This window comes from Phoenix dactylifera, chromosome 2 (genome assembly GCF_051530095.1).
Source record: "Phoenix dactylifera cultivar Ajwa chromosome 2, Ajwa_hap1_PhDact_Kaust_v1.1, whole genome shotgun sequence".
In the NCBI taxonomy this organism is placed as follows: domain Eukaryota; kingdom Viridiplantae; phylum Streptophyta; class Magnoliopsida; order Arecales; family Arecaceae; genus Phoenix; species Phoenix dactylifera.
Window position 1 is genome coordinate 24922501 of NC_143191.1, and position 24937 is coordinate 24947437.

The 24937-nt window shown below is 40.1% G+C and overlaps 3 protein-coding genes across 3 annotated transcripts in view; all 3 read right to left on the minus strand.

The window, feature by feature from the left end:
• Window positions 1-21323, minus strand: part of LOC103718942 (COP9 signalosome complex subunit 6-like) — a 21478-nt gene extending 155 nt beyond the window's left edge. The window contains exons 1-9 of the mRNA XM_008807958.5: window positions 20802-21323; window positions 20485-20573; window positions 9593-9686; window positions 2919-2980; window positions 2751-2829; window positions 2559-2651; window positions 1786-1886; window positions 1461-1516; window positions 1-156 (exon numbers count right to left, since the gene is read on the minus strand). The exon at window positions 1-156 is cut by the window's left edge and continues 155 nt beyond it. Coding sequence (XP_008806180.2) covers window positions 75-156; window positions 1461-1516; window positions 1786-1886; window positions 2559-2651; window positions 2751-2829; window positions 2919-2980; window positions 9593-9686; window positions 20485-20573; window positions 20802-21093 — 948 coding nt within the window. The 5' untranslated portion in view covers window positions 21094-21323 and the 3' untranslated portion in view covers window positions 1-74. The remainder of the gene's footprint in view (window positions 157-1460; window positions 1517-1785; window positions 1887-2558; window positions 2652-2750; window positions 2830-2918; window positions 2981-9592; window positions 9687-20484; window positions 20574-20801) is intronic.
• On the minus strand, window positions 9687-13633 carry LOC149768260 (uncharacterized). The gene has a single exon (XM_089928836.1). The coding sequence runs from the start codon at window positions 13563-13565 to the stop codon at window positions 12450-12452; it is 1116 nt and encodes a 371-aa protein (XP_089784962.1). The 5' UTR covers window positions 13566-13633; the 3' UTR covers window positions 9687-12449.
• On the minus strand, window positions 10203-12209 carry LOC148714621 (uncharacterized). The gene is made up of 2 exons (XM_088717203.1): window positions 11897-12209; window positions 10203-11467 (listed from the first exon to the last, which is right to left on the minus strand). Exons 1-2 carry the CDS (start codon window positions 12207-12209, stop codon window positions 10203-10205), a joined length of 1578 nt encoding a protein of 525 aa, XP_088573329.1.
• Window positions 21324-24937: the final 3614 nt, after the last annotated feature.

Consider the following 24937-nt stretch of genomic DNA (forward strand, 5'->3'; position numbering starts at 1 on the left):
AAAAATGGGAAAATTAATATGAACTCTATGATAGAAAACTTATAGAGAGGATGCCAGCAAAACAAGCATGCCAACTATATGAAAGCAGTCCGGCCTCCCCTTCTACTGTGTCTGTCATAGGTGGTGTTCAATTTATCAACCAGCTCATTCATGGTACTGCAAAGTTCAACAAAGAGTTGTTATCACATGCCCGAAATAACTTGATAAACAGTTTCAGATATATAAATTTCCATGTCCATCAAACAACGGGAAAAGAATAAAATATCACAAGGCAACAGGCTTTCTTATTTCATTGCAACATATCAACTGTACTGGCAGTGGCAGAGAAGCAAGCAGATAAAGTCATTGGTTCCTGCATAGGGCCTCTAAAGAGAATTTGTGTGAAAATAAACGAGCATCTGTATTAATTCTAGGTTAGGGATCCCAGATCAAAATTCTTGGAAGCACATTAAAAAAAAACCCTCCTTTTGTAACATGTGAACCATAAGCTCAACCATGAGTGCAAATCTTCAAATATTTTTATCTCCATGTAACAAGGGATTGAAACATAAATGAGTTACAGTACGAGGAGGTGCTGGGACAAGGCTTGATGGTCAGGGTTATGGAAAGAAATGTCCAATCTTAACATTAGTGAAAATCCAATTGGTGCCTAACAACTGGAACTGTTGCTATAGTATGCATAATCCATTCAAGTCCCATCAATCAATGAGATTCTTACTTTAGGGTAGTTTCCTTCCAGAATGAGGCTACTAACCTCAAAATAGTAACATGGCTACCCCAAAACTGGTAGGAAAGTCATATGCAACAGGTTTTGCCTTTTGAACCTAAGAGCTTTTGGTTGCCAGAGATGTACGCTCCATAACAAAGCCATATGCAACAGGCTTTGACTTTTGCACTTAAGAGCTTTTGGTTGCCAAAGATGTACGCTCCATAACAAAGTCAATCTACAACAGGCTTTAACTTTTGAACTTAGGGTGTTTTTGGTTGCCAAAGATACACGCCCCAAAGACCAGTTTTCCTGGAATTGGGCACTTCGGGCTGTTTGGTTGGCCCACAATGATCACGAACATGCCTCTCAGAAATTGGGACTTTTCCCCAGTTCAGTGGGTTATAGCTATAAACTCACTTCAGTGCCGAAAGGGAGCAACTTATGCCACTTTCATGCAACCAAATACACACTTAGGTTGAGTGCAAAACTGCCATATACCCATTTCAAGGCCATCTGTGCTTTTATTAATTGATAACTCGACTAGTTCGACGATCCTTCTTGGATACAAATATTACTCGACATTGCTGTCCCCTCCCCCCACCCCATCCCTCCTCTTTTTCCTCCTCTTGTTGAAATGCTTCTACTTAATGGAAGACACATTATAAAAAGGGTGACTCAGGCTTTAGGCATTCATTTTATGAAAGCTCTTAAACCTTTTTCTCTTTGCAAGTAAAAGAGACTTTTTGCATACCTTGAACAGTTTGTGAACATCGCGAGGTAGGTCATGAGAAGTGTGTCATTGAATTCCTGCAAGGATAAATTAACATGGTTATGTACTAACTGATGGATAATTAGAAGAGAGCATCTAGGGAAAGAAAATCGAACTTATTATATTGCTCGAATTTTGAAAGCAACAGTACCATCACGATCATGATCTCATATGCATAAAGTAGGCACTATCCCAAAGTAGTCCAGCTTAGTGGGAATAGTAATGTAATGCATCAAATCAAGCAAATGCACAAATCAAGCAAATGCACAAAGCAAGGTTGGCATGCAAAAAATTGTTCAACAGATACCATCAGAAAATCGTCTTGGAACTTCTCTGATTCCATGGCTGGCAATCTTCTCAGAAGGCTCGAGACTTGCCTAAGCAATGAATTGTCAAGGGGAATATCACCTGCATGTTTAAAACTGTGAGCATTTACTGCAAATTCAAGGAAAGACACCATCAACAACAAAAGCTATAGCACAGTAAGTGGGAAGAAATATTAGAGGAATTCTGATTAATTTCCATCTCTTCTCCTATGTTATGCTGGAATTGGTAAAAGATGAAAGATTTCAACATTTCACACTAAAGGTATCCATCACTAATAATAAATAAGATAAATTTCCTACCAAAAAAAATAGATTCTACTATTAAAGATACAGTAGCAGGAAATGCAATCTAATGCAAAGAAGAGCCCTCAGCATAGAATTTTGTAAAAAATGGCCTGAACTTAAAGAAATGTTGATGCAAACTCGAAGCAGCATGGCATAAAAAATCTCCATTAAGCACTACGAGGAAAATGCTTTGACGTGCCCGTTAGTGCATGTAGAGTAGTTCCTTGGGCCAACTTAAAGCTGGCTTGGAAACTCCATATTCAAACCCCATCCCCCCCCACCCAAATTGTGTTGCACAATTTCCCAAGAGTCACATCATTCCATATATGGCAGGAAGACCTTTTGTGTGCATGACACAGGCACTCCCTACCACTCCTATGTAAATTGTCCATTAAAGTCACAAAATGAACTGCAAAAACATTGAATGTTTAATAAATCTGAAAGGTTATTTTAAGTCATATAGAGGTACCTCTCTGCATGGCAAGCAGATATTGATGAACAACTCTGATTCTGCTATTTAGCATTTTGATGGCACTATGTGTTCCAGTAAGATGGGCAGCCACTGCTCGCATAAATCATTTTTGTCAAATACACAAGAAAAATAAGATAATAGAAACTATAAAATGAAACAACAAAATTCAGTTAAATAAAGAAGCCTCACATTGAGTTGCAGCTGAGCCGCCATCAGATGGCTTGAGATGAGCTACATGATCGACTGAAATTCGTTCCGCCTCTACAGTCTTAATTATTGGAAAACATGTCCATTTTAATATATCTTTGCAACCTCATCTAGTTAGCAATGAAAGTAAATGGAAAGAAAAAGACCAACCTCAATGGTGTAGTTTGATCTAACAAATATGAGCTGAGGAATTCCATCAATGACATGCAACTCTTGAAAGCAACAACATATTTCCAGAAAAGAAGGCCAATTGTTAGTCATATTCCTGAATCAAATATTTATGAAACAACATAATTTAATAGAGAGGAATTATTATAATTAGTATTCCTTTCCTGCAATTAATTCAGTTTTATTGGTTCGTAGAAATGCAGGTCAGTGTATCAAATCAAACCATAAAACACGATTAAATTAAAGATTCAATTGCATAGACTGACCGACCACCCTGAGAAAACTAAGAAAAACTTAAAACACTGTAACAAAACAACAAAAAGTAAATCTAATAGGGAATCGGAAGGATCCCTTACTAGCCCAATCTATTGAGAGATTGATTTATCCCTCAATAGCCCAAGTCTAAGACCTAAGACCCTAGACTGAAAATAGGCAAAAGCCTCCTAGGCCTTGCGGCCGAAAACTCTCAACAATGAGAACAATGATCAAACTCTTGACTTGATTGATGCCTCACAAAAGGACGCGACCTGCTAACAAGAATTTGAAGTTAATCTACCTGTTTCATCATGGGAATATCATTTCCCAATGACAGCAATGAAACTTTATTAGCGCACTAGTTCCAACATATGGGTTTCTGCTGACAGGTCTGTGTTTGAGTTCAACAAGTTGATATAAATTGTAGGGTCATATTTGTAAGCAAGTTGTCATGTCTAGTCTAAGCCATGCCATAGGCCCCAAAATCGTTTTGTTTAGCAGTCTAATCTGCATAGGATTTATGTAAGAGCTTCACAGGTTGAATTAAGTAGGTAAGGTGACTTCTGATTTTAAATAAGGGAATTTAAATAAAAAATTGCTATATGTGACATGCTTGCTGAGAAAGAGGTATAAATCCATAAGAGCACTTATATAAAGCTCATCATTTTGCAAAAGAAATCTCAAGTAATTCTTTACAAGTCCTGTAAAGAGAATAAGTCAAGACTAACACAATGCATTAATGCAATTTAAAAGATTAAGAAGATTGAATATGTCATTTATAAAATTTAGCAAACAACAGGCAAGAGGTGCATTTACCAACCCCTACATAAGACGTGAAACAAGATGGTTTCGCACAGAAACAAAACTTTGATTTTGCCCCAAAAAATGAAATGTACTTCCATTAGGTAAGAAAGATGAAAAGATATAATAGTTACATCAATGTGCTAGATTAGTTATATGCATTGAATAGCACCATGATTTAAGGTTTATTAAAAAAAAAGTTGTGAATATAGTAATGGAAAAATACTTTAACATTTAAACACAAGGGTTGCAAAACATTCAAGAAATAGGATAGACAACCAATAGTCTCTAAGGCTGCATTTGGTAGGGGGGATAAGTGGGGATTCATCCTTCCAAATGCTAAAAAACGGAAAGCGCTATTTAGATAAAATGTATTCAGATAATTCTATTCCATCAAAATTGTGGAATAAAATAATTCCATGAAATAGGGGAGAGTTCCTTCCAATTACAATTTTGTCCCATATTCGCTCTTTAAACAAACTAATAAACGTTGAAGGACAATTTTGTCCTTGTGATAAAATCCAAATAATTATGATAATCCATGTATTCACTTTTTTCTCCACTTATCCCTTCAACCAAACAGCAAAAGGGCACTTATTCCATGGAATAGACTATCCTATCTACAATAGAGGAGATAAACCTCCAAAAGTTCTCTTCTACCAAATGCAGCCTACAGAAATCCTAAAGTATTAAGACTGTGTTAGGAAGAAGAAAAAGTTAACCTAGAGTAAATGGGTTAACTTGCCCCTGCTCTTTACTCCAGAATAAATTACTCCATCCTACATGGTGGAGTAATTTATTCCTGGGTTAAGTGGGGCAATTGGGTTAGGAAGGCAATAAATTGTGTACCTACTACCTACTTCTCAAAAATACCTGTTTTGCCCTTCTGAAAAGTGATTTGACTCAAGTGTTCCAATGATTGTTTTGGTTGAAAAGGGATAAAATAACTAAATGACTTCCACACCCTCTTATTCCGCTTTCAAACTTTGCCTAAAGGTTCACCAGTTTTTAAAAGAATAGTGAATCACACAACTTATGAATCAATAAACATACACACACACACACACATATATTTGTCTTTTAGCTTCTTAATCAGCTAGAATTTGTTTAAAAGCCTACATGGAAAAGGTTGCTTACATTCCTATGGTTCTAAATGAATAGTAAATCAGGATGAAATCACAAACAATGACACAGATCAGGGTGCAGCAGCAAATATAGTGGTTATTGGGGATTATTTCAATAGCCCAATGAAGACTATCATGCTTATCCGGACTGTAGTATTGACTAGGAATTTATAGTAGAGTTTCATATCTCTATAGTAGAGTTTCATATCTCTCTACAGATATGGCCCTAGGAGAACTGCAACGCATTGGAGGGACTATTGATTTTTATCTCAAATTGAACAGACCTAATATCACTACCATGCATTAGAACTTCTCATCTCGGATCCACTGCTCGTTTGAGTACTTGTTAGCAATCCAGAGAGAGAGAGAGAGAGAGAGAGAGAGAGAGAGAGAATGCATCAACTATTCAAATCTTCAAGATCAACAGATCCTCCAAGATCTCCAATCTGACAGTCTAGAAAGAATGAAAGATCATAATGCATCAGAACTGTCAGATCTCTATGCCAGGAGCCTCTTACATTTCCAACTTTACAGCATCAACTATTAACTAACAATAACACTTTCCAATAGAAATTGTGAAAGAAGGGCAGGGGGGAGGGATGGGGGAGGGAGAGAGAGAGGGCGGGGGGAGTTAACATCAAATAAAGTGTTAATGTACTCCAGAACAGTCATTTAAGCAGGGCATCCATGTTTCTCTCTATTAACCACTTAACGATGGCACAACCCCTAATAATTATTCCTGCTCGCCAATCAATTTTGCTGGTTATGTTAGCAATTTCCAATGATTTCAAGATACATCCAGAGGCTGTTAGAAGAAAGTGTATATGTAGGGGATATTTTCCCTGTTTTGCAGGGCAGGTGGGGAGTGGGTTTGACAGATTTCTACATTATATTGCACTGGAATTGGGCACATGTAATGCACAAAAAATTTTAATTAGAGCATTTGATGGACCCTGATTCCCACCAATTTGATTAGAGCAGTGCACTAAATACATTCTCTATTTTAATCGACGTACTTATTTTCTTTCTTAATTATTTCCAATGCATAAATAGGAACAGGTATATGTATCAGAAGACTTTATTTTAATATAAGATTCTACAGTTGGGAGATTATCAAAGTCAGATGCAAGTTGTCATCGAAAGATTTGCTCCATATATTGTTTTCATAATTAAGTTATCAAGATAAAACCCTGGTCCAACTTTCCCTTTAAAACTAATAATAAAAAAGAAATGTTCATAATAGGGGATTTCAGCAGATGGGGACCTGGAATAAGATCCAACATCATGCATGCATCAGACTCATTAATGGTGCAATACATGGGGGGTGTCAATCTAAACGAACACTCCCATTCACCAGCCATTCTCTTGGTTGCTATTACCATTAGACCAAACCACTTCCTAACAAAAGAAAAAGAAAGGAAGAACTCAATGGGATTGTATATATAAATGAGAGGGGAACGAAATACTAGCTAGGATCATGAGATGCACTTGCATGAGTCGGGATTGCAGAAGCCAAATTCAAAAAGTAAAAACAGAAATCTCTGGAACAATGGAGTCACTAGAAAAAAAATAACAGGCTACTGGAATTTTTTAAGTATATACTTTCTACTTATTTGAACAATATTTTGTCTCGATCATAAACCTCGTGCCAATACCTTAGTGGTATAAGTCAACATGCCCTTCTATGGTTGCATGGTACATTCTTGGAGATGGTAGAACACCTATACCTAGGGGTACAAATGGGTCGGGTCGGGTCATGAGTGACCCCGACCCAACCGGATATTCAGGTCCTAATTTTGGACCCAAAACCAACCCAATAGAAGATAGGGTCGGATTGGGTCGGGTCCATCACTACAATTTTTGATCCAACGGGTCATTCGGGTCGGATCGGGTCCATATATAACCCGGACCCAACCCAAAATATTCGGATCCAATTCGGGTCCGGTTCGAGTCAACCCATCCATTGCTTTAGAACTTATTTGCACCCCTACGGGTTGCGGCACGCGGGCCCAAATAATTTTACAGATTCGGGTTAGGTCGTATCGAGTCAGGTCGGATCAAGTCGGGTTGAAGGATTAAAAGCCCAAAATTACCAAATTTCAAATGGGTCGGGTTGGGTTTGAATTCAGTAAATCCAGACCCGACCCAGAAAATGGAATGGGTCCAATTTTATGATCCGACCCGGCCCCACATGTCCTCCAAAATAGGTCAGGTCGGGTCTATGTGGGTCAGGTCACGGGTCAACCCGACCCATTTGCGGCCTTACCTATACCATATATTGACCACCTATACCATATCTCAACACGGAGGCATACCAATTCCCATCTTTTTAGACCAAAATGCCTTGTCGCACAATCATACCCAAGGTTCACCGAACTGAACCAAATCAAACGGCACGGGGCATTCCATACCGTATCGGTTCAGTACCGGTACTCGGTACGTCGAACCGCCCTATACTGTACCGACACAGCAATAGTGTGGCACTGGTGCAAAGCTCGGTAGCTAGACGGGGTACCTTGATCATACAAGTACTTAAACCATGATACGCCATAGCATACCAAACCGAGTGGTATAGAGTGTACCATACTGTACTGCTTCGATACCGATACATAGTATGGGAGGCATGCCGACACTCAGTACGCCACCGGCCCTCTTACCGGACATACCGACATGATGACAGGGTCGCACCGGTACGGGGCTCAGTTCCAAGACGGCATACCTAGACTTAAACCTTGTATTTGAGAGCCTATTTAAGTATAAACAACACCTTAACCTGAAAGAAAATAACAATACTTCCCTACAAAATATCCTTAAATTTAAAGTAAGCTAACCTAAGAAACAAATCTATATGTTATCAAATTATGAACATCAAAGAAACAAGCAACAAAGAAATATGACAATTAAATTTAAAGTGCCACCTCATCAACAACAACATAGCATGTAAGCTGCTAACACATACAATAATAAATAAATAAAAAGAAGATTTTGTCCTTGGGGGTCCTAATGATACTAACAAAAAATATTGAAACAAGACAATATTAATTTATTATTGCAAATGTTATTTTTTATTTAAGTTTTTGGTTAGTAGACTCTTGTACACTACTGAAAATTCATAGTAGATTTCTCTTACATAAAAATGAACTTGTGCATAAGAATTTTCACATTTTTCTTGTGCAACTCAATGAGCATATAACATAAAAATGGATATTCAAAAAAATTCAATGACATTTGTCTGCATCCTTGAATGTAGATTTGTGCTATTGCACCTGATTTTCAAACTTTGCAAAAAATTAAGACCATGCATGTTTTTGGTTTTCGATGGAGTAAAAGTTTCTTATTAACTCAATTAGGATAAAAATATTGCTTACATAACAAATGCATTTATCTAGACATAAATCTCACATATTTTAAATGAAAATGAAATATGATAAACTAATTTTTGTATTATCACATTAATATATTTAACTAGAGATATCTTATTTTAAGCATACAATCTTCACTCCCCTAATAAGACCCCATTCTTCTATTTTGCTCTCCCTGTAACATAGATGGGCATTAAATAGCAGAGATGACAAAGTGAGAATGAAGAAAGAGATACCAAGGAGGCAAGTAGAACGTGAGAAAAATAGAAAGAAAAATTACAGGAGAAAAGCAATATCATTTAAAAATTGGGTTGGCCTCAGAGTAACTACCGTCAATCAAAGTTTCATCCAGTTCTCTAAAATCCTTCACTCTACTCACTACTTGACCATATGTGCAGAAGCATGAAAATAGGCAGATAGAGGGACCATCAGTGGTTTCATCCCTATGGTGGAAAGTGAACAAGAATGCCACAAATTTTACACTTATAAATGAGAAGCAATTCCCAATAAATTCCTCTATTATTTTTGAGGAAAAGGTGCGAGGTACATTCAACAGTTGGAATATTAGAAAAAATGCATCTCAATGCTGCTCTTCTTTATCTACGTCATGACAAAACCAACTTTTCCCAACTACATTCAGCATATCTTCTCCACATCTTCTTACATACCATGGAAATGTAAATAGAGAGGTTTCGATTTAAAGCATTATTGCCTAGCAATTCTTACACTTCAATATGAGAAGAACCTTAAAGAAATGTGTCCACAAGCAACATTACATAGATGGATTGGCAGTAAACACCCCACCCCCTCCCCCCCCCCCCCCCCAAAAAAAAAAAAAAGAGAAAAGAAAAAGGGATCACGTAAGGGGGGAACCCTGATGTTGCAAGGTTGAAGAAGAAACTTATTAGAAGTAATAAAAGAGACAGACATACATAGTCAGGACTCAGAAATAAATTGGCAATGATTTCAAACAAACTTTGCCTCCATTTTTTTCATTCAGAGAAGAAAACAAGAAACAGATTGGTGAAGTTTGAGACCTCACTGTACAAACTACAAGCATCACATATGAGAATATAAGGAAAAACAAAAGAAGGTTAGGGGCAAGCTCACACACCACTTTCAAAGATGGTCACTGGAAGGTCCTTTTGAGCATGGTTGATTGAAGGATTCAGAAGGACATAAACAGGACTTTCATTAATATCCATCAACTGTTTCAAAAAGATGTTTTGTTAGCAAAGAGCATAAGCTATAGAAGAACTGCTTATTATTATAATAAGCTCCTTGAACAAACAGCAAAAGAAAAAAATAGAGTTCTCCAAAAAATATCATATGAAACTATGATGCAAGAAGGATAGCATCTCCTAATAATCATAATGAACAGAGAATATTAAAACTCACATCAGCCCAAGGTTCGCGGTACCGATGGTACCGACGTACCGGTCGGCTCCGGTAACGGTACAGTACCGGTGCCGAACCGAGCCGAACCGATACCGTACCGATAGGGCACATTCGGCCTAGTTTCGACCCCATCGTTGTTTTTTTTTTTTTTTTGGAGTTCTTTCACTTTTGGATTTTTTTTTGATGTTTTTATGTTTAGGTTTAAGGTTAAAACTAGATGATGCAACTTATTACTTCCAAATAATTCAAATAATGAGATGAAGAACATAAAATATTTTCAAATTAAGATACAATCAATTACATACATTTAAAGCACTCTCAGATATCTAAAATCGGGTCGAGTGGCAATGCTTCTCGTCAATATCTGGATCATCAGCATAATATGGAGGCAGATCAATCCATCCCTCTAACCAAGCGGCATTGTAGTCTTGTATGCTCAATCCTCGAGGAATGCGCGTCGGGTCATAAGAACTCTCGGATCTCTCGCTGAAGCTCTGGCTCTGAGAGGTGTCTTGATAAGGGGCCCATCCGAATATGCCGGCACCAAAATCCGACCCGTAAGACCCTCCGAGCTGCGCAGGGTAGTAGCCACCGGAAGATGACTCCGATGCACCATATCCATAGGCTGGCTGAGGCCGCGGATAATAGGAAGACTCGGAACTTGATACATCAATGGATCCGACTCCACATGGGAGGTCATCTGCAGCTGCATCCTGGCCTCTTGAACGACCTCGAGGAGCTCTTCTTCGATATGCAATGGTATCCGACCGGCCTATATCAGACGGCCTACCGTGGTCCGTATCTTGTGTAGCATGCGTAAACTGAGACTCACCAGTGTATCGAAAACCTCCCTCTGGCTGTGTCTCATAAGTAGTACCATACTGTCCTCCACTTCCTCCATGGCTAGTAGATCCATCACCACCAGAACCTTCATCGCTGCTGGTCCAAGTCTCCTCGACACTCTCCATTGGGGCCCTTTCCTTTCCTTTTCTTCTTTGCTGGGATTGACGCCCTCCGGATCGAGTCGACTGGGTACTAGAGCGTCCTCGTCCTCGCATGAGAGGATCATCTCTCTGAACGGGAGCATAGTACCAGTCATGCGGTGACTGGCTCCCCTCTAGCCACGTCATATCAGCTGTAGGAGTGCGTGGAATGTTGCGCTCAGCCCATTGCTGTGGATCGACCACAGCCTCAGTGGCTATGATGCTGGCTGGTCGTCGAGACGATCCTGGCTCATCAAGCTCGGGCTCGTGCTGCTGGGCCGCAAGCCAGTCGAGCATAGGATTATCATCATCATCTGTAAAAGTCCTATAGATGGGATCTGCATACTTGAGCTCCACTTCCTCCTGAATACATTTTAGCCTCAACCGCAGATTGTAGTGCACATAAACTAGGTCATTGAGGCGCTTTTGTGTCAAACGGTTTCTCTGTTTGCTGTGGATGAGGCCGAAGGTGGACCAGTTGCGCTCACAGCCACTCGAGGAGACCGTTTGGGAGAGGATCCGGATAGCTATCCGCTTAAGATTTTTTGCAGATCCGCCAAAATGAATCCACCATTCAGTTGCAAAAATATTGAAGATAATTACATTTTACATATATGATGGCCTCATAGTTGAAGATAATTCAGATGCAGAGGTGTCTTGCAGATTTGTATTGTACCTGGATTCATAGTTGTCTTGCTCACGACAGCTAGTCGCTGTCCAAAGCTATGGCTGCCTTCTCTAAATAATTTGGTCTGTGGAAAGAAGCTTGTTGTAGTATGTCAATAATATAAGATCCGATATATTTACATATGTTACTAAATCATAGTTACCTCTTCTATACATGACGCGGCGACTTCTGGATCAGGCTCCATCTTATAAATAACATTACGCAGAGCATGAAGAAGTTCATCATCCATACCAATTCCACTCTCGTATTGAAACCGAGGATTCAGATAGTATGCTGCACATAGATGACACCATCTTAGTATAATTATACAAATATATCAATCAGTATAATTATCAATATTATCGCTTACCTGCTAGATGCAATTTCCTACCCATTTGGGCTCCCCGCCGCTGCTCAATGATGTCGATGTACTCCTGGGCATGGGCTACATCTGCCTCCATGATCTGAGCCTTTGCCTTCTCCATCATGTGATACAAAAAGCCCATCTGGGGGTACCTCTCGCTATCCACGGCCCGCAGCACTTGATATAATGGTTTGATAGCCTTGACTATCGCATTGGTCCGCTGCCAGAATGACTGCCTGTTTACCAAGTTTTCCATTCTGCTTCCTTCAGTGCCGGCTTGGGCATATCTACTTTCCTGCCACTCGGGACTGACAAACATCTGACGTAGGGCTCCTTTCTTCTCGATAAGGCTATCAAGTGCAATGTAATTCGTAGCAAACCATGTGACTCCTGGTCTAAGAATTTCTCCCCCTGCATACTTTCTCATTAATGAAAGGACCCAAGTATGGCTATAAATATACCTGGTGATGTGTTGGGCTATCTCCACCGTATGTTGCACCCTACGGATCTTTCCAATGTCCATCAGGATGAGGTCGATGCAATGTGCAGCACATGGGGTTCAGAAAATTTGTGGTCGCCGCTCCATCAAGACCTGCCCGGCCAACTTATATTGCGGCCCGTTATCAGTGACGACCTGTACGATATTCTCCTCTCCAATCTGATCAATCACCTCCTCCATAAGTCTGAGGATGTATGAGGCGTTGTGCACCTTATCCGAAGCATCAACTGACTTGTGGAAGAAGGTCTTCGTATCACAGTATGTCAGAAAGTTGATGATGGCCCGCTTTGTCGGACCGGTCCAACCATCACACATCAGAGTGAGCCCATATGTGGGCCACTTGCTCTTATACGAGCCAATCCAATTCTCTAGCTCCTCCTTATTGTTGTCAAGAAGCTCACCGTAGATGTCCCTCGGGCTTGGAGGATCGACACCGGGACCGGCAGACTGTATGGCAGAAATGGCAGACTTGTAGTATGTATTGTCTGCAGCATTCGCTGGAATGTGGCTGAAGTGGAACCAGGATCCAATAGCTCGCCACATATCCTTCTTCTTCTCCTTCTTCCACATTGTGTCTACCCTTTGCTGCTTCGAATCTCTCCTGGGGAAGGCATGCGGATCTACATCATGGATTGACGCACCTGGTGGAATCCCTCCGGAAGACTTCTTTCGGCCACCAAAACCACCCAGGATAGATACAATCCAGCTACGTCCTCTGCCCTCGCCCTTCCTGACTGAGGTTGTCCTTTGAAACTCTGGATCTTGTCTGCTTCCACCAGAACCGGCGCCCGAATCGAAAAACGAGGGCCCAAATCGAGCCCGATGCCTCGCCACCTCCTCCTGCTGCCACCGATCATCCAGACTCGCCCGCATGGCAGCCTGGATCTGTGCCTCCTCATCTGGACCCTCGACCTCCTGTGACTCCATCAAGTGATAGGAAGGTGCTTCTGCAGCTTGGCGTTCCACCTCCGCTTTCTGCTTGGCAGCCCTCTCCTTGGCTGCTTTGATCTCAGCGAGGTTTTTCCTCATCAGCTGACGGGTGCTCGGTGGGCACTCCGAGCATGCAGATATCTTACGAGAATTACCGGCTAAGTGCTGCTTTAATCTGGTTACCCCTCCTCCTTTGAAGCACTTGTGGCAATAATTGCACTGAAACTGGTGCCGTTCACCGAGCATCTTCCCATGCTCCCAGCCAATATTACGCTCTTGGGGTTGCCCTCTCCTTTTTTTTTGCTTAAAATGGGTTGCCCTCTCCTTGACGGCTCCATTCCTACAACCACATTAATTTTTTTCAATTTCTATTTTTTTGTAATTAAAAATTAATGTTTAAATTTTTTTAATTAAATTTTAAATTATATAAATTCTGTAAAAACAAAAGTTAATGTCACCATTAACATCGTCCATATATCGACAACATATAAAAAATTCAAGACGAAATGGAATCATTGAATCATTTCCTATTTTTTGGCAATTTTTGACTTAATTTTTTTAAGCAATTTAAATGAAATATTAAAAAAACAATGTAGGGGAAAGAAAATTTACCTTATTTAGTTTTTGCTGGATTTTTCTTCAAGAAAAACGACGCTCTCCGACCTTTCTAAATTTTTTTCATGCCTTTCTCTTCTTTTCCTCCTCCTTTCTCTCTGTCTTTCCTTCACCTAAGCTGATGGATTTGGCTTCAGCATTCGGTCGGCTTTTATAGCCAACCGTTAAGGCACTGTGGCACTTTGAAAAGTGCCACTGTGAGCCACAGCGCGGCACTTTCGAAGTGCCGCACCGGCACTTTCGTTCGAAGTGCCGCACAAAGCGGCACTTTCAATTTAAGTGCCGCACAAAGCGGCACTTTCAATTGAAGTGCCGCACAAAGCGGCACTTTGAAAGTGCCTCTGGCACTTCTTTCCAGCACCGAACCGGTGCGAACCGGCTCGGTTCGCACCGGTTCAAGCTCATACCGGTGCGAACCGAGCGGTTCTCACCGGTTCGATCATGTACCGGTGCGCCGGTTCGCACCGGTTCGAGCAACGAACCGAACAGTTCCGACCTATATTGGGTCGGAACCGTTTTATACCCCGGAACCGGACCGGTGCCAGTCGGTACCAGTCCGGTTCGGGCTGAACCGACCGGTACAGGTCGGTTCAGCAGACCTTGCATCAGCCAGTACAGAATCGCAGATATGTTCACGTACAATAACATTGCTACCACAACCAACATCTTTTGCTAGAAAAGTTAACTTTGCCCCGGTACTAATTTTGTCGATTATACCACTTATGACATAAATATCAATATATCCATAACACGTAATTTTTACAGCTGAATAATCAAATAACTATAAAAAGGTCTAAGCAGTATGAACATGTATAACCGAGTTGCAGCACCCACATGAGACAAGAATGAGCTTCAGAATCAGATAATCAAAAGCATGATTTACTACAAGAGTTTAATAGAGAAACACGAACCACAATTAATAAGAGATCTACAGTAACATCATCATTGATGGATAGCCTTAACATTATCTATATCAGTCTCATGACCAAAAAGAAACCAGTAGATCCAAGAATACCACGATACAGGACCTATGTGTACTGCCCATATTAAGCCTAAATCAACCTATATTCATGCAGTTTACCAGCCATGCAGATTGAACAATGCATCAGTATGGAATGTAACGTAGAACATGCCATTCAAACAAGTGATCTGTATGGTCCCATGCTGCAGTTTTTAGATCCTTGCCAAAAATACATTTCTAAAATAATTAATGCTAGCCAAGGCTAAAAGAACTAGGGGAAAAAAAAGAATTGCCCATAAAGCATTTTCTAAAAACCAGTAGACAGACGGAAGTTCGTCTTTGAATCGAGTTGGACCCTCCAAAAAGAAGAAAAATGAAAGTTCTTCTCCATTTTCCCCTCATAAATCGCAATCTCAAATGGAAGGGTCATGGTCCTGCGAGTAAAAAGGTTTACAGGAATAGAACTATCAAATGTTTAGAAGCAGATCTAGCGGTTTCTGATTCTCATTCATGATCAGTACATCCAGCTAGCGAAAATTGAATTTTTTTTTATTTAAAATCATGAAGTAAATATATAAGATTGCAGTTACTTTGCATCTGGGGTACGCAAGGTCCGAGGAACCGGTACCGGGCACCGTACCGGTTCTCTGGTGAGACGACTCGATACGGGCCATGTCGGGCCCGTACCGAGAGAAGGACCGTGGAAGAGAGCAAAAGATAAAGAGAGATCGAGTGGGGGAGAGAGGCCGGAGGAGGGTGGCGGATGCCGGCAGAGCGTCGGCGGAGGTCAGAGGAGGCCAGCCTCAGCAGCGGAAAGCGAGGCCGCAGCTGCTGCTCCTGTTTCGAACGAAACAGGGGCTGCCTGCGGCTTTAAAAAATATTATGTTTTTTAAGTAAAGTCGGCAAATCACTTGTCGACTTCACTTAAAAATCATGAATTTTTTTAAAGCTACAGTCGGACCCTGTTTCAGCGGCCGCGGCCTCCGCCGACCTCCACCGAACTCCGCCGGCACTCCATCGGCATCCCGCCTTCTCTCTCCCTCCCTCCCCCGCTAGCTCTCTCTTTTCTTCTCCTCCGGCTCCGGCAACGAATTCCATTTCCATTGCTAGAACCGTGCCAGTGAGCCACCAATAGGATTCGGGACGGCCGAAACCATCCGGTTCGAGACGATTCCACCAACCCTGGTAGTACAACAATACTAGTAGAAAACGTTGGACCAATCAATAAAAAATACTATACTATGTCTCTACTTAAAAGCCAACTTATAAGATTGCAGTTACACATCCTTCTATTTTCCTTTAACTAAGCTTTGAAGACCCGTGAGATGTTAACCATTACTCCCTTAATGATCTTTAGCAAGATTGATTTGGAAATTTCAAAACATAAACTCAAATGAGTCCTTTGTGGATTGAACCAAAAATCCTTCTACACTAAATTGGCATCAAAGTTCTGAATTCAATATCTAAGCTGCAAGATCCTATCATATGGTGGTACACAGATCATGGGACAAGTCATGGACAACATGAAGAGTGGTGTCCACAACTCAAAAAGAGATTTAAACATAAATCAAAGCCAATAAACAATAATTAAGGACTCATTTGGTTCACCGAAAAAGAAAGGAGGAAAGTGGGCTCAACGAAAAAATAAAGAAATACCTCTTGTTTGGTTGGAGTTTTCAAAGAAAAATAGCAATTCTATGAGAATAAGATTTCCATATTTTATGGAAAAGAAAAGTCCATAAGGGACATGGTAAAGTTACTTTACCACCGGTTAGAAATTGGGGTCCCTTTTTTTTCCAAAATATCCTTAAGCCATCAAAACCCATGGATAAGGTCTTTCCCTTTATTAAGGATATAATAGGTACTTCATACAAATTTTCTAGGAAAGTAGATGCTCAACCAAACATAAACCACTTTAAAATGTGGCACTTTTCTATGATCAACCAAACATGCCAAAATCATTTTTCCAAGCATTATATTCCCAGGAATTATTTTCACAAAAAAACATTCCAGCAAAAAAAATTCTTCCCGCGAACCAAACGAGTCCTAAAAGCCAAAGTTATGGGAGCAAATAGATAAGCAATAAATATGGCAGCAAAGGGTTGCTTCAGAACTCAATAACTTCAAAACAGTCAAATGAAGTTTCAACACCTGCAAATCAATCACTTGAAGATTTTCAGACAGATGACCTTGCAGAAGAAATTTTCATGATTGAAGATCAACTGCCAGTGATCTCATGATCAAACATCAGCAAGATTCGAGTGTTTACTAATTTGTAACCAGAGCAACAGAAAAGCCCAATTACAGATATTCAAAAGAGGTAAAATTATCAACAAATTAAACTATTATTTTGGAACTGTCAGATATGTTCAAGTCCTCAATATGTGATCTTTTCTATCCTGATTTCAAAGACTAAGCAGTCTAGATAAAATTATAATCAAATCAAACTATTATTTTGGAACCATCAGATATGTTCAAGTCCTCAATATGTGATCTTTTCTATACTGATTTCAAAGACTCAGCAATCAAAGTTCACAAGAGAATGAACCAGGTCATCAAAAAAACATCCCCAGGGGCACCCACTCATCAAACAAATCATGATGAAATAAAGTTAAAGTTCATCCATTAAATCACGAAAGGAGATAAAGCTGGATCTAGCAATGGAGCAAGATGTTGGGCATCATCAAAGAGATCTTCTGGTTGATCAGATGCAGTAGACGCATATAATGCGGTCTAGGGTTTACATTATGTTAGGATCTAGATATTTAACTTTTTAAAGATTTATCTTTTTTGATGTTTTTGGCATCTAAGAGAATCAATTTTAGGGTCTTAGGAATCTTACTGCAATTAATTTTATATGCTAGAATTTTTTTGACCTTTCAGATGATGGTCTAATGGTTGTCCTTGTTTGAGTTAAATTATCACTAGCATGTACACCATACTGATGTGTACCAGGTGTACCATATTGTATTGTTATTAAACTAGTAGATGGTACGGAGGGTCCACCAAGTGTCGGTACGCTGAACCAAAATTTCCATATTAAGCGCACCGACACTATATCAAAATGGTACCACTATGGGGTCTGATATTAAGATTGCAAACACTAGGATAACCAGTAAAGTTTTTTCTTCTTCTCTTCCTAGGCTATCTCTTTTGGTGGATCATCTTCAATTGGGACTTGACTTCAGAACATAGTTGCAACCTTTTTTGTTAATTTCATCGGCACAAGAATCCGAAAGTTCAAATCTATAATAAGCAATCAAATATGACATTTATGCAGGACTCTAATTGAGAGATTCGCCTCATCCAAAAACCACGAAAAGATTGATCCAAAGTCATACCACAAACATTTAGAAAGAAAGGATTAGTACCCCAAACTCCCCTCCAAAGGAAACATTTTTAGTTATGTTACTTTACCACCCTTACGGAATCTTATCACATGCAACAATGGCATTGCTCCATAGTTCCATACGCTCACACAAAGTTCTGCCCAGACTCTGAAGTTTTTGTCTCTACAAGTTTCTCTCGGTAGTATCCTTCCCTCTTTATAGGCCATCATACTCATGTCTGCTTCCTTTCCAAAGAAGATTATTTTCGATGCTTCTTAATTAATTTGCCCCCTGATAAGAAGCATGAGCAGTGATTCATAGTAAGAAATTCAAATAAACTAAGCAAACCTGTGATTTTTTTTTCATTTTAACACCACTAATCTCTAAAAGAAATCTCAATATCTGCAACAATCACCTCATGATTTATCTTTCAAGCTGCTCCTTATTTGCCCCTCTTTCTCTCTCACCATTTCATGTTAATAGCAGACTAGCTATATCCAAGTAGGCAAACACTCGATGTGGCATAGCAACATTGTCTCTTAAACCCCAGCTACTCAACTGTAAAGCCGAACGCCTAATCAGAACATTTATTCTCTATCCTAACTACCCCTCTCCAATGATGCATCATCTAAACCTCCAACTACAGAATTTATGTCCAACTTGTCTCGAGTTAGGGTGACCTGCTCAATCATCTAAAGCCAGCAGCATAAAAATAAGCATGCTGCAAGGTTATTGTAGGTACAATATGAGGTCAATTCCCACCCAGCCAAACTACCATAAATATATATCGAGTTTCTGACATACATGTATGTAGGCCACACCATTTTTCATTTGCATCTAAACTCTCCAATCTCTCAAACCACCCCTTCATGACATGACTTCAAGTCCTCATGTCTCTTTCACTTAACAAGTAAATTTTCCATTTACATATGACTTCTGCATATTCGGTGATAAGTCAGCATTTTTGAACTCCTAAACCATCTAAGAATTCCTCATTCAATAGACTAATCAATGTTTAAACATCTCCTCTGCAATATTCATTTGAATGAATATGAAAAGTGGTTGTTTCGCATTCTTAACCCCACCACCTTTATAACATTGATCCACATACTTAAGTAATCCCACCTTTTCAAGTTGCATTATCTTGAATCTATAAGAACTTTAGCATGGTTGATCCCAATAAATTAATAACAATCATGTGTGTCAAGATGACAACAAATAAACCATTCTGATATCTTCAGTAATGTTCACCACACAGATTAAGCAACTATCTAGGAGTCCAGGACCCAGCCAAACTCCAAAAAGAGTTTGAAAACTTCATATTTATGGTAGCCTTCCATAGATATGCTTCCCTAAAAATTTGTTGGTCACAACCAAATCATCTTCGATGCATCATAATACATTCCATTTTATCCCCAGTTGGTCAAATCAAAGCCAGCTTCCTAACCATGGTCATCTAGGGTTGAAGTGCAAAAGCAGTCAAAAACACCACCAACATACTAGTTCTTACATGAAACATCAAACGTGTTGGCTTTTCACCTTATTGAAGAATAAAAACATGTTGCTGCCCTGAACCCAACATTCAAAACCCTTTAACATAATTCAACTCAACCAAACCCTAATATTTTCTTAAGACAAATTACATACTAACCTTATATTTAGTATCTTTCTTTTCACCAGCTAAAGATTTAATAGTAAAATTCAACTGGAATCTATATACGCAGGGTCTTTCGCTGCTCCCTTCCTCCTTATGGCTTTTTATTTGCTAGACACCTGCACTTCTGCAAAGACTAGAACCCTGTCCGTTCCCTCTCAAATGGAAGAGAGAGTGGGATATCAATGGCTCAACAACTTAGCAGCAGGAGACTAGTTTCCAGTAAGCTAACCATGTTCCAAGAAATGATCTTCACAAGCCAATATTCTTTTTCATACTCAACCATATCATGCCTCCCTTTTCTATGCTAAATTCATAGATTTGGATTAAAAATCTTATTTGGAAGTAATCATAAGAGCTTCCAAAGAAGCCTGTAATTCAACATTCTAAGATCATCAAGAACACTGCTACAGTGCTATTTACCACATTGTATAATCATAAGCATATCGACTGCATGGATTGAAAAATCTTAGCCCGGTCTACAATCATTCTCACTGTAAACAAACAACCTCGCTAATTAACCCAACGTCAACTACATAAAACAAAGTATCAACTAATTTAATTGAACAAATTATTCTAAATTCCTAACGACAATGCGAAACTTACAGCTCTGTGAATCTGCATATCTGACTCCTGGGCATCACTCCCTGTCGAATACCACCCCAGTATATAAAAATTCGGGAAAACTTTCTTGTCTGCAGTTTTACAAAAAATTCCAAAAATTTAGCATGAGATCTTCTTTGAAAATAATAAAAAACAGCCAGGCGTCACCAAATAAAAAAACAAACTAAACTGTATCATATCGTGATCTTTTCTCCTTCCGTTCTTTTTCTAGAGAAGATTATGACAAAAAAAAAACCTAGAAGAAAGGGACACGAGAAAGAACGAAAACCCTAGAAGAGGAAAGAGGTAGCGGTGATTACAGAGCTCTTGCTTCTTCTCGAGGAAGGCGCGGTCGAGGGTGTTGGTGATGGGGTCGTAAAGGAGCTCGAAGCTGTTGAAGATCTCGACGGTGCGGCCGCGCTGGATGCCGATGACGCACCCGAAGACGCGGGGCGGGGGCGGATGAGAGCCGCCATTGGTGGTGGCTCCGGGGGCGGCGGAGGAGGAGGAGCACTGGGCCTGGGCCTTGACCCGGGTGTAGTGATCGGAGATGTTGACGATCACCAGTGGGTGAAGCTTGAAGGTCAGCCCGCTGCTCGACGACGACGCCATCAAACCCACAGCGAGAGAGCGAGAGAGCGTGAGAGCGAGCGAGCGCGAGCGAGCGCGAACGAGCAAGCGAGCGAGAACGAGAGCGAGCGAGTGTGATTGAAGAGAGAGGAGGCGGTGGGAAGGGAAGTACTAATTTCCGCTTTTTCTATTTGCCTCTTGGAGTCTCCGAGCACTGGGCTTATAACCGTGCAGAAGATTCTTCGGAGCGCCTGCCGGCCTGCGGGGACGTCGAATGCAAAACTTATTAGGGGTTCGGGTTGTATCTTTCGCGCGAAAGAACGATTCACCTTTTTCGGGACGTCAACCGTTGGATTGCGCAATTGACGCTTCGAGATCTGTGATGATGGAGGAAAAAGAGCTCGGATTGCTTTGAGAGCTGTGTAATTCGTTATCCAACGGTTGACGTCGCTAAAAAAGATCGATCATTTTTTCGTCCGAAAGATACAATCCGAACCCAAAACTTGGAGCACGATGAAGATTTTTATAAAATAATATTAATATACTTTAATTTTGTTATACGAATTCTTTTGGGTTCTTGCACGATTTTATTCTAGATCAAGTACATGCCGCTGGACATCCATGCATACTTACTAAACATCCGGCACCTATGTTTTGATCATCAAATTTATCTTGACTATATCCTATCTTGTACTTATTCATAGAGATAGAATTTCCAAGAATCCCTAAAAAAATTTTATAAATAAATAATTTTTCATACCAAATTGATACTTAAGTAATTTTTTTATGCAAAATCTATTTTGCTATCAAAATCTAGTTGAATCTTGCTCGAACATAAAGTATGGATAGCTAGATCTCCAGTCATATGGTCTAAATAGTTTTTTTGTATCGATTAGATCCCTTAAATATGTAACTCTTTTAATGTATACACTTCTCTTACCTCTCTCTCTCTCTCTCTTAAATAAGATAAAAGAAGTTTATAAAGCAATAGCAAGATTGAATTACAATTGATGTTTGATATGTCTTGAAACCGATCCTAACTAACATCGGAGGCCGATCAATAAGAGTTCGCCATATGGCCTATGTTGAGGGCATATAAAAATATTCAAATCCTTTCCAGCTGGAGGTTATTATAGCTCGCCCCACAATCGCACGCGGTTAATCTTTACATGCATAATGTATGGGCATAACATAGGGGTGTAATACTAGGGCATAGCACATGAGTTGTTATCGAGCAATTAGGGCATGTATTCGCTTTACCCAATAACAAACGACCCTTGCCTATATAAAATGCGCTCGAAGGACCTTCGAGTACATTCTCTTGACACTTGCATACATTCTGTCACTTTTAAGTGTCCACTGTTTTTCCAAAATCCTTGCTTAACTTAGGCATTAGAGTTTTCCTATCGGATACATTCTGTCACTTTTAAGAGTTCTTGTCCCAACATAGCCACTGCGAACCAAATTGTTCTCTTTAGCTTGAGAGCTGGTGAGGAGCTCAGTCCAATCTCATTGTTCTAGTTAGCATCTCCACCGACTTCACTAGCATCAACCTCATCAGCCTGATTTTGGTGGCAACAGTGTTGAATTAAATCCCAGTGTCTTTGGATTCTCATTATCTTGCACGCAATCCTTTTCTATAGGTAAAATGCCGTGCATGCAATCCTTTTCTATAGGTAAAGTGCCAAATCTCAGAGCAAAATAAACCTACATACATGATAGATTTAATATAGTGATTGGGCAAGCAGGTTTGCCTCACCCATGCTGCGCTAGCGCTATGGATGAAATGTCCCCAAAAAAAGCCCATGGATGAAAGGCATGGGAATAAGAGTACAAGAGGATAGTGATTTGTGGGTATGATGCAATCTCTACCATTTTTGCCGAGGTTATTGTTTTAAAATTTCTATGGTGACTTCCACGACTTCTTCCAGACATTCATCAGCCACTACTCTTCATGAAGAATTGCTGTTGTTATCTCATCTCTCCATCTAATTAATCATCCTCATCATTATCAATTTGCATTTGGCCACTCCTTGTCAATCCACATAATAATCGTCCTTCTCAACGCTAGAAAGGAGGTTGCAAGAGACATAGACATGACTCTGTTGTTTAGCCAGCCAGCCTAGCTCTCTATTTGGTCTTCAACCACATCAACTATGGGCGAGATGCATTCAAGCACGACCAGAAGGAGAAGTAGGAAAGCAAGCTCTTAATTAATTGCCATTACCAACCTACTATACTCAATTTGACTCTTGAATTGATCAAATTTGGCGATGCTTTTTGCCTCAATCTTATCGGTGCTTGCATATAGAAATTGCCAAAATTTTAATTAAAGATTTCTATTTTTTTGGAAATGCCGATTAGCTTTGACTGGGTTCATGAGCATAAAATAGATTAATAGTGATTAATTACTTGCAGGAGTACTTATTTTGTTGTGAATGAAGAATGATCTTTTTCTAAAGAGTGACCTGTAGTTGTTCCAAAAGGATGCTTCGCTGAGACAATAAAAGCCAGCTTTTGACATCCAGAGTAAATAGAGGCAAGAAATTATAGTCCTCAGCTAGAGCAGTCCTCAAAGAACTTCTCAAACAAGGGATGATGAAGAAATTGCTCTGGAGATAGGATATAGAGATCACCATGAGGCTGTGATCTTGGTTGGCAAATCCAGGAGAAATTGAGAAAGAGATATATCGCCTTTGGTTGACATTTTTTCGCTGAAATCTATTTCTGATACGAACATATTAGGAATTCCAAATCAACAAATATCAAAAAAATGATTGGGCATTTGGCCTAACACCCCTCCAAAAAAAAAAAAGAAAATCACAAGGAGAAAATAGAGCCATGAGTTCAAGATGTAGACAAATATATCTTATTATGCAACTAATGATAATTTAGATGGTTTGCTTTTTTTATCAAGAGAAAAACCAAAGGAAACTCATCTTCATTATAATTATCCAAGCTCATCAATCAAGACTTGAACCTGACTCAAACCTAAAACCTATGGTTACTAAGCAAAGAGGTGTGACTAGTGGGATAAACCTAATTGCAAATGATTTGGATATCTGATAGGTCCCAATTAGAGGAGATGGATGGTCGAAGGAAATAGGTGAGCTTTACTTAAGGTCTCTACTTTGGATGAGAGAAACCCATACATCACAGAGGATAGATGAATAAAAACTAAACTTTTACTTCACGTCCCCAAACCCAAGATATTCCACAGAATTAAATACTTCCTCCCCTCCCATCGTGAGATCCGGGCCATCATTTATCAACTCCTCACCTTCACTCATCAACTCCCACATCCACGCCCCTTGCTTCGGAATCTTTCTCTTCTCCTCATCCTACGTCCACGAGAGACCTAGGCCATGCATACGACTTCAGCTCCCATTTTGAACGTGCTTCGGAATCCTTCTCTTCTCCTCATCCCACGTCCACGAGAGACCCGGGCCATACACACGACTGCTTCAGCTCCCATTTCGAACATGCTCTAGTTCCTCCGTCCATGCAACAAAACCACCAGCAGAGCGAGTCTTCCTCCCAATCCTTGCTCTATCGCGACCAACTCTGCTCCTTGCTCCTGACGGTTTCGACACGGTGGTTGTCATGCATTGGACGTGGTCCAAAGACACCGAGTAGCATAGATTCGGCTTCCGGACTCGTTGGCATCGGGCACACCTATCATGATGGTGTGTGTGCAGAGGGCTAAGCATGAATTTCAGAAAATTTTTATGCGGAAAGAATGGGTTAAACATTTTAACCCAAAACATGCTTGATATTTTAGATATTTTGACTCTGGTACCAGTCGAAGACAGTCTTCAACTGCACATCACATGTGGCGCGGGCTCAGTCCCAATACATAGGGTGACACATGCGCGTGCCTATCAAA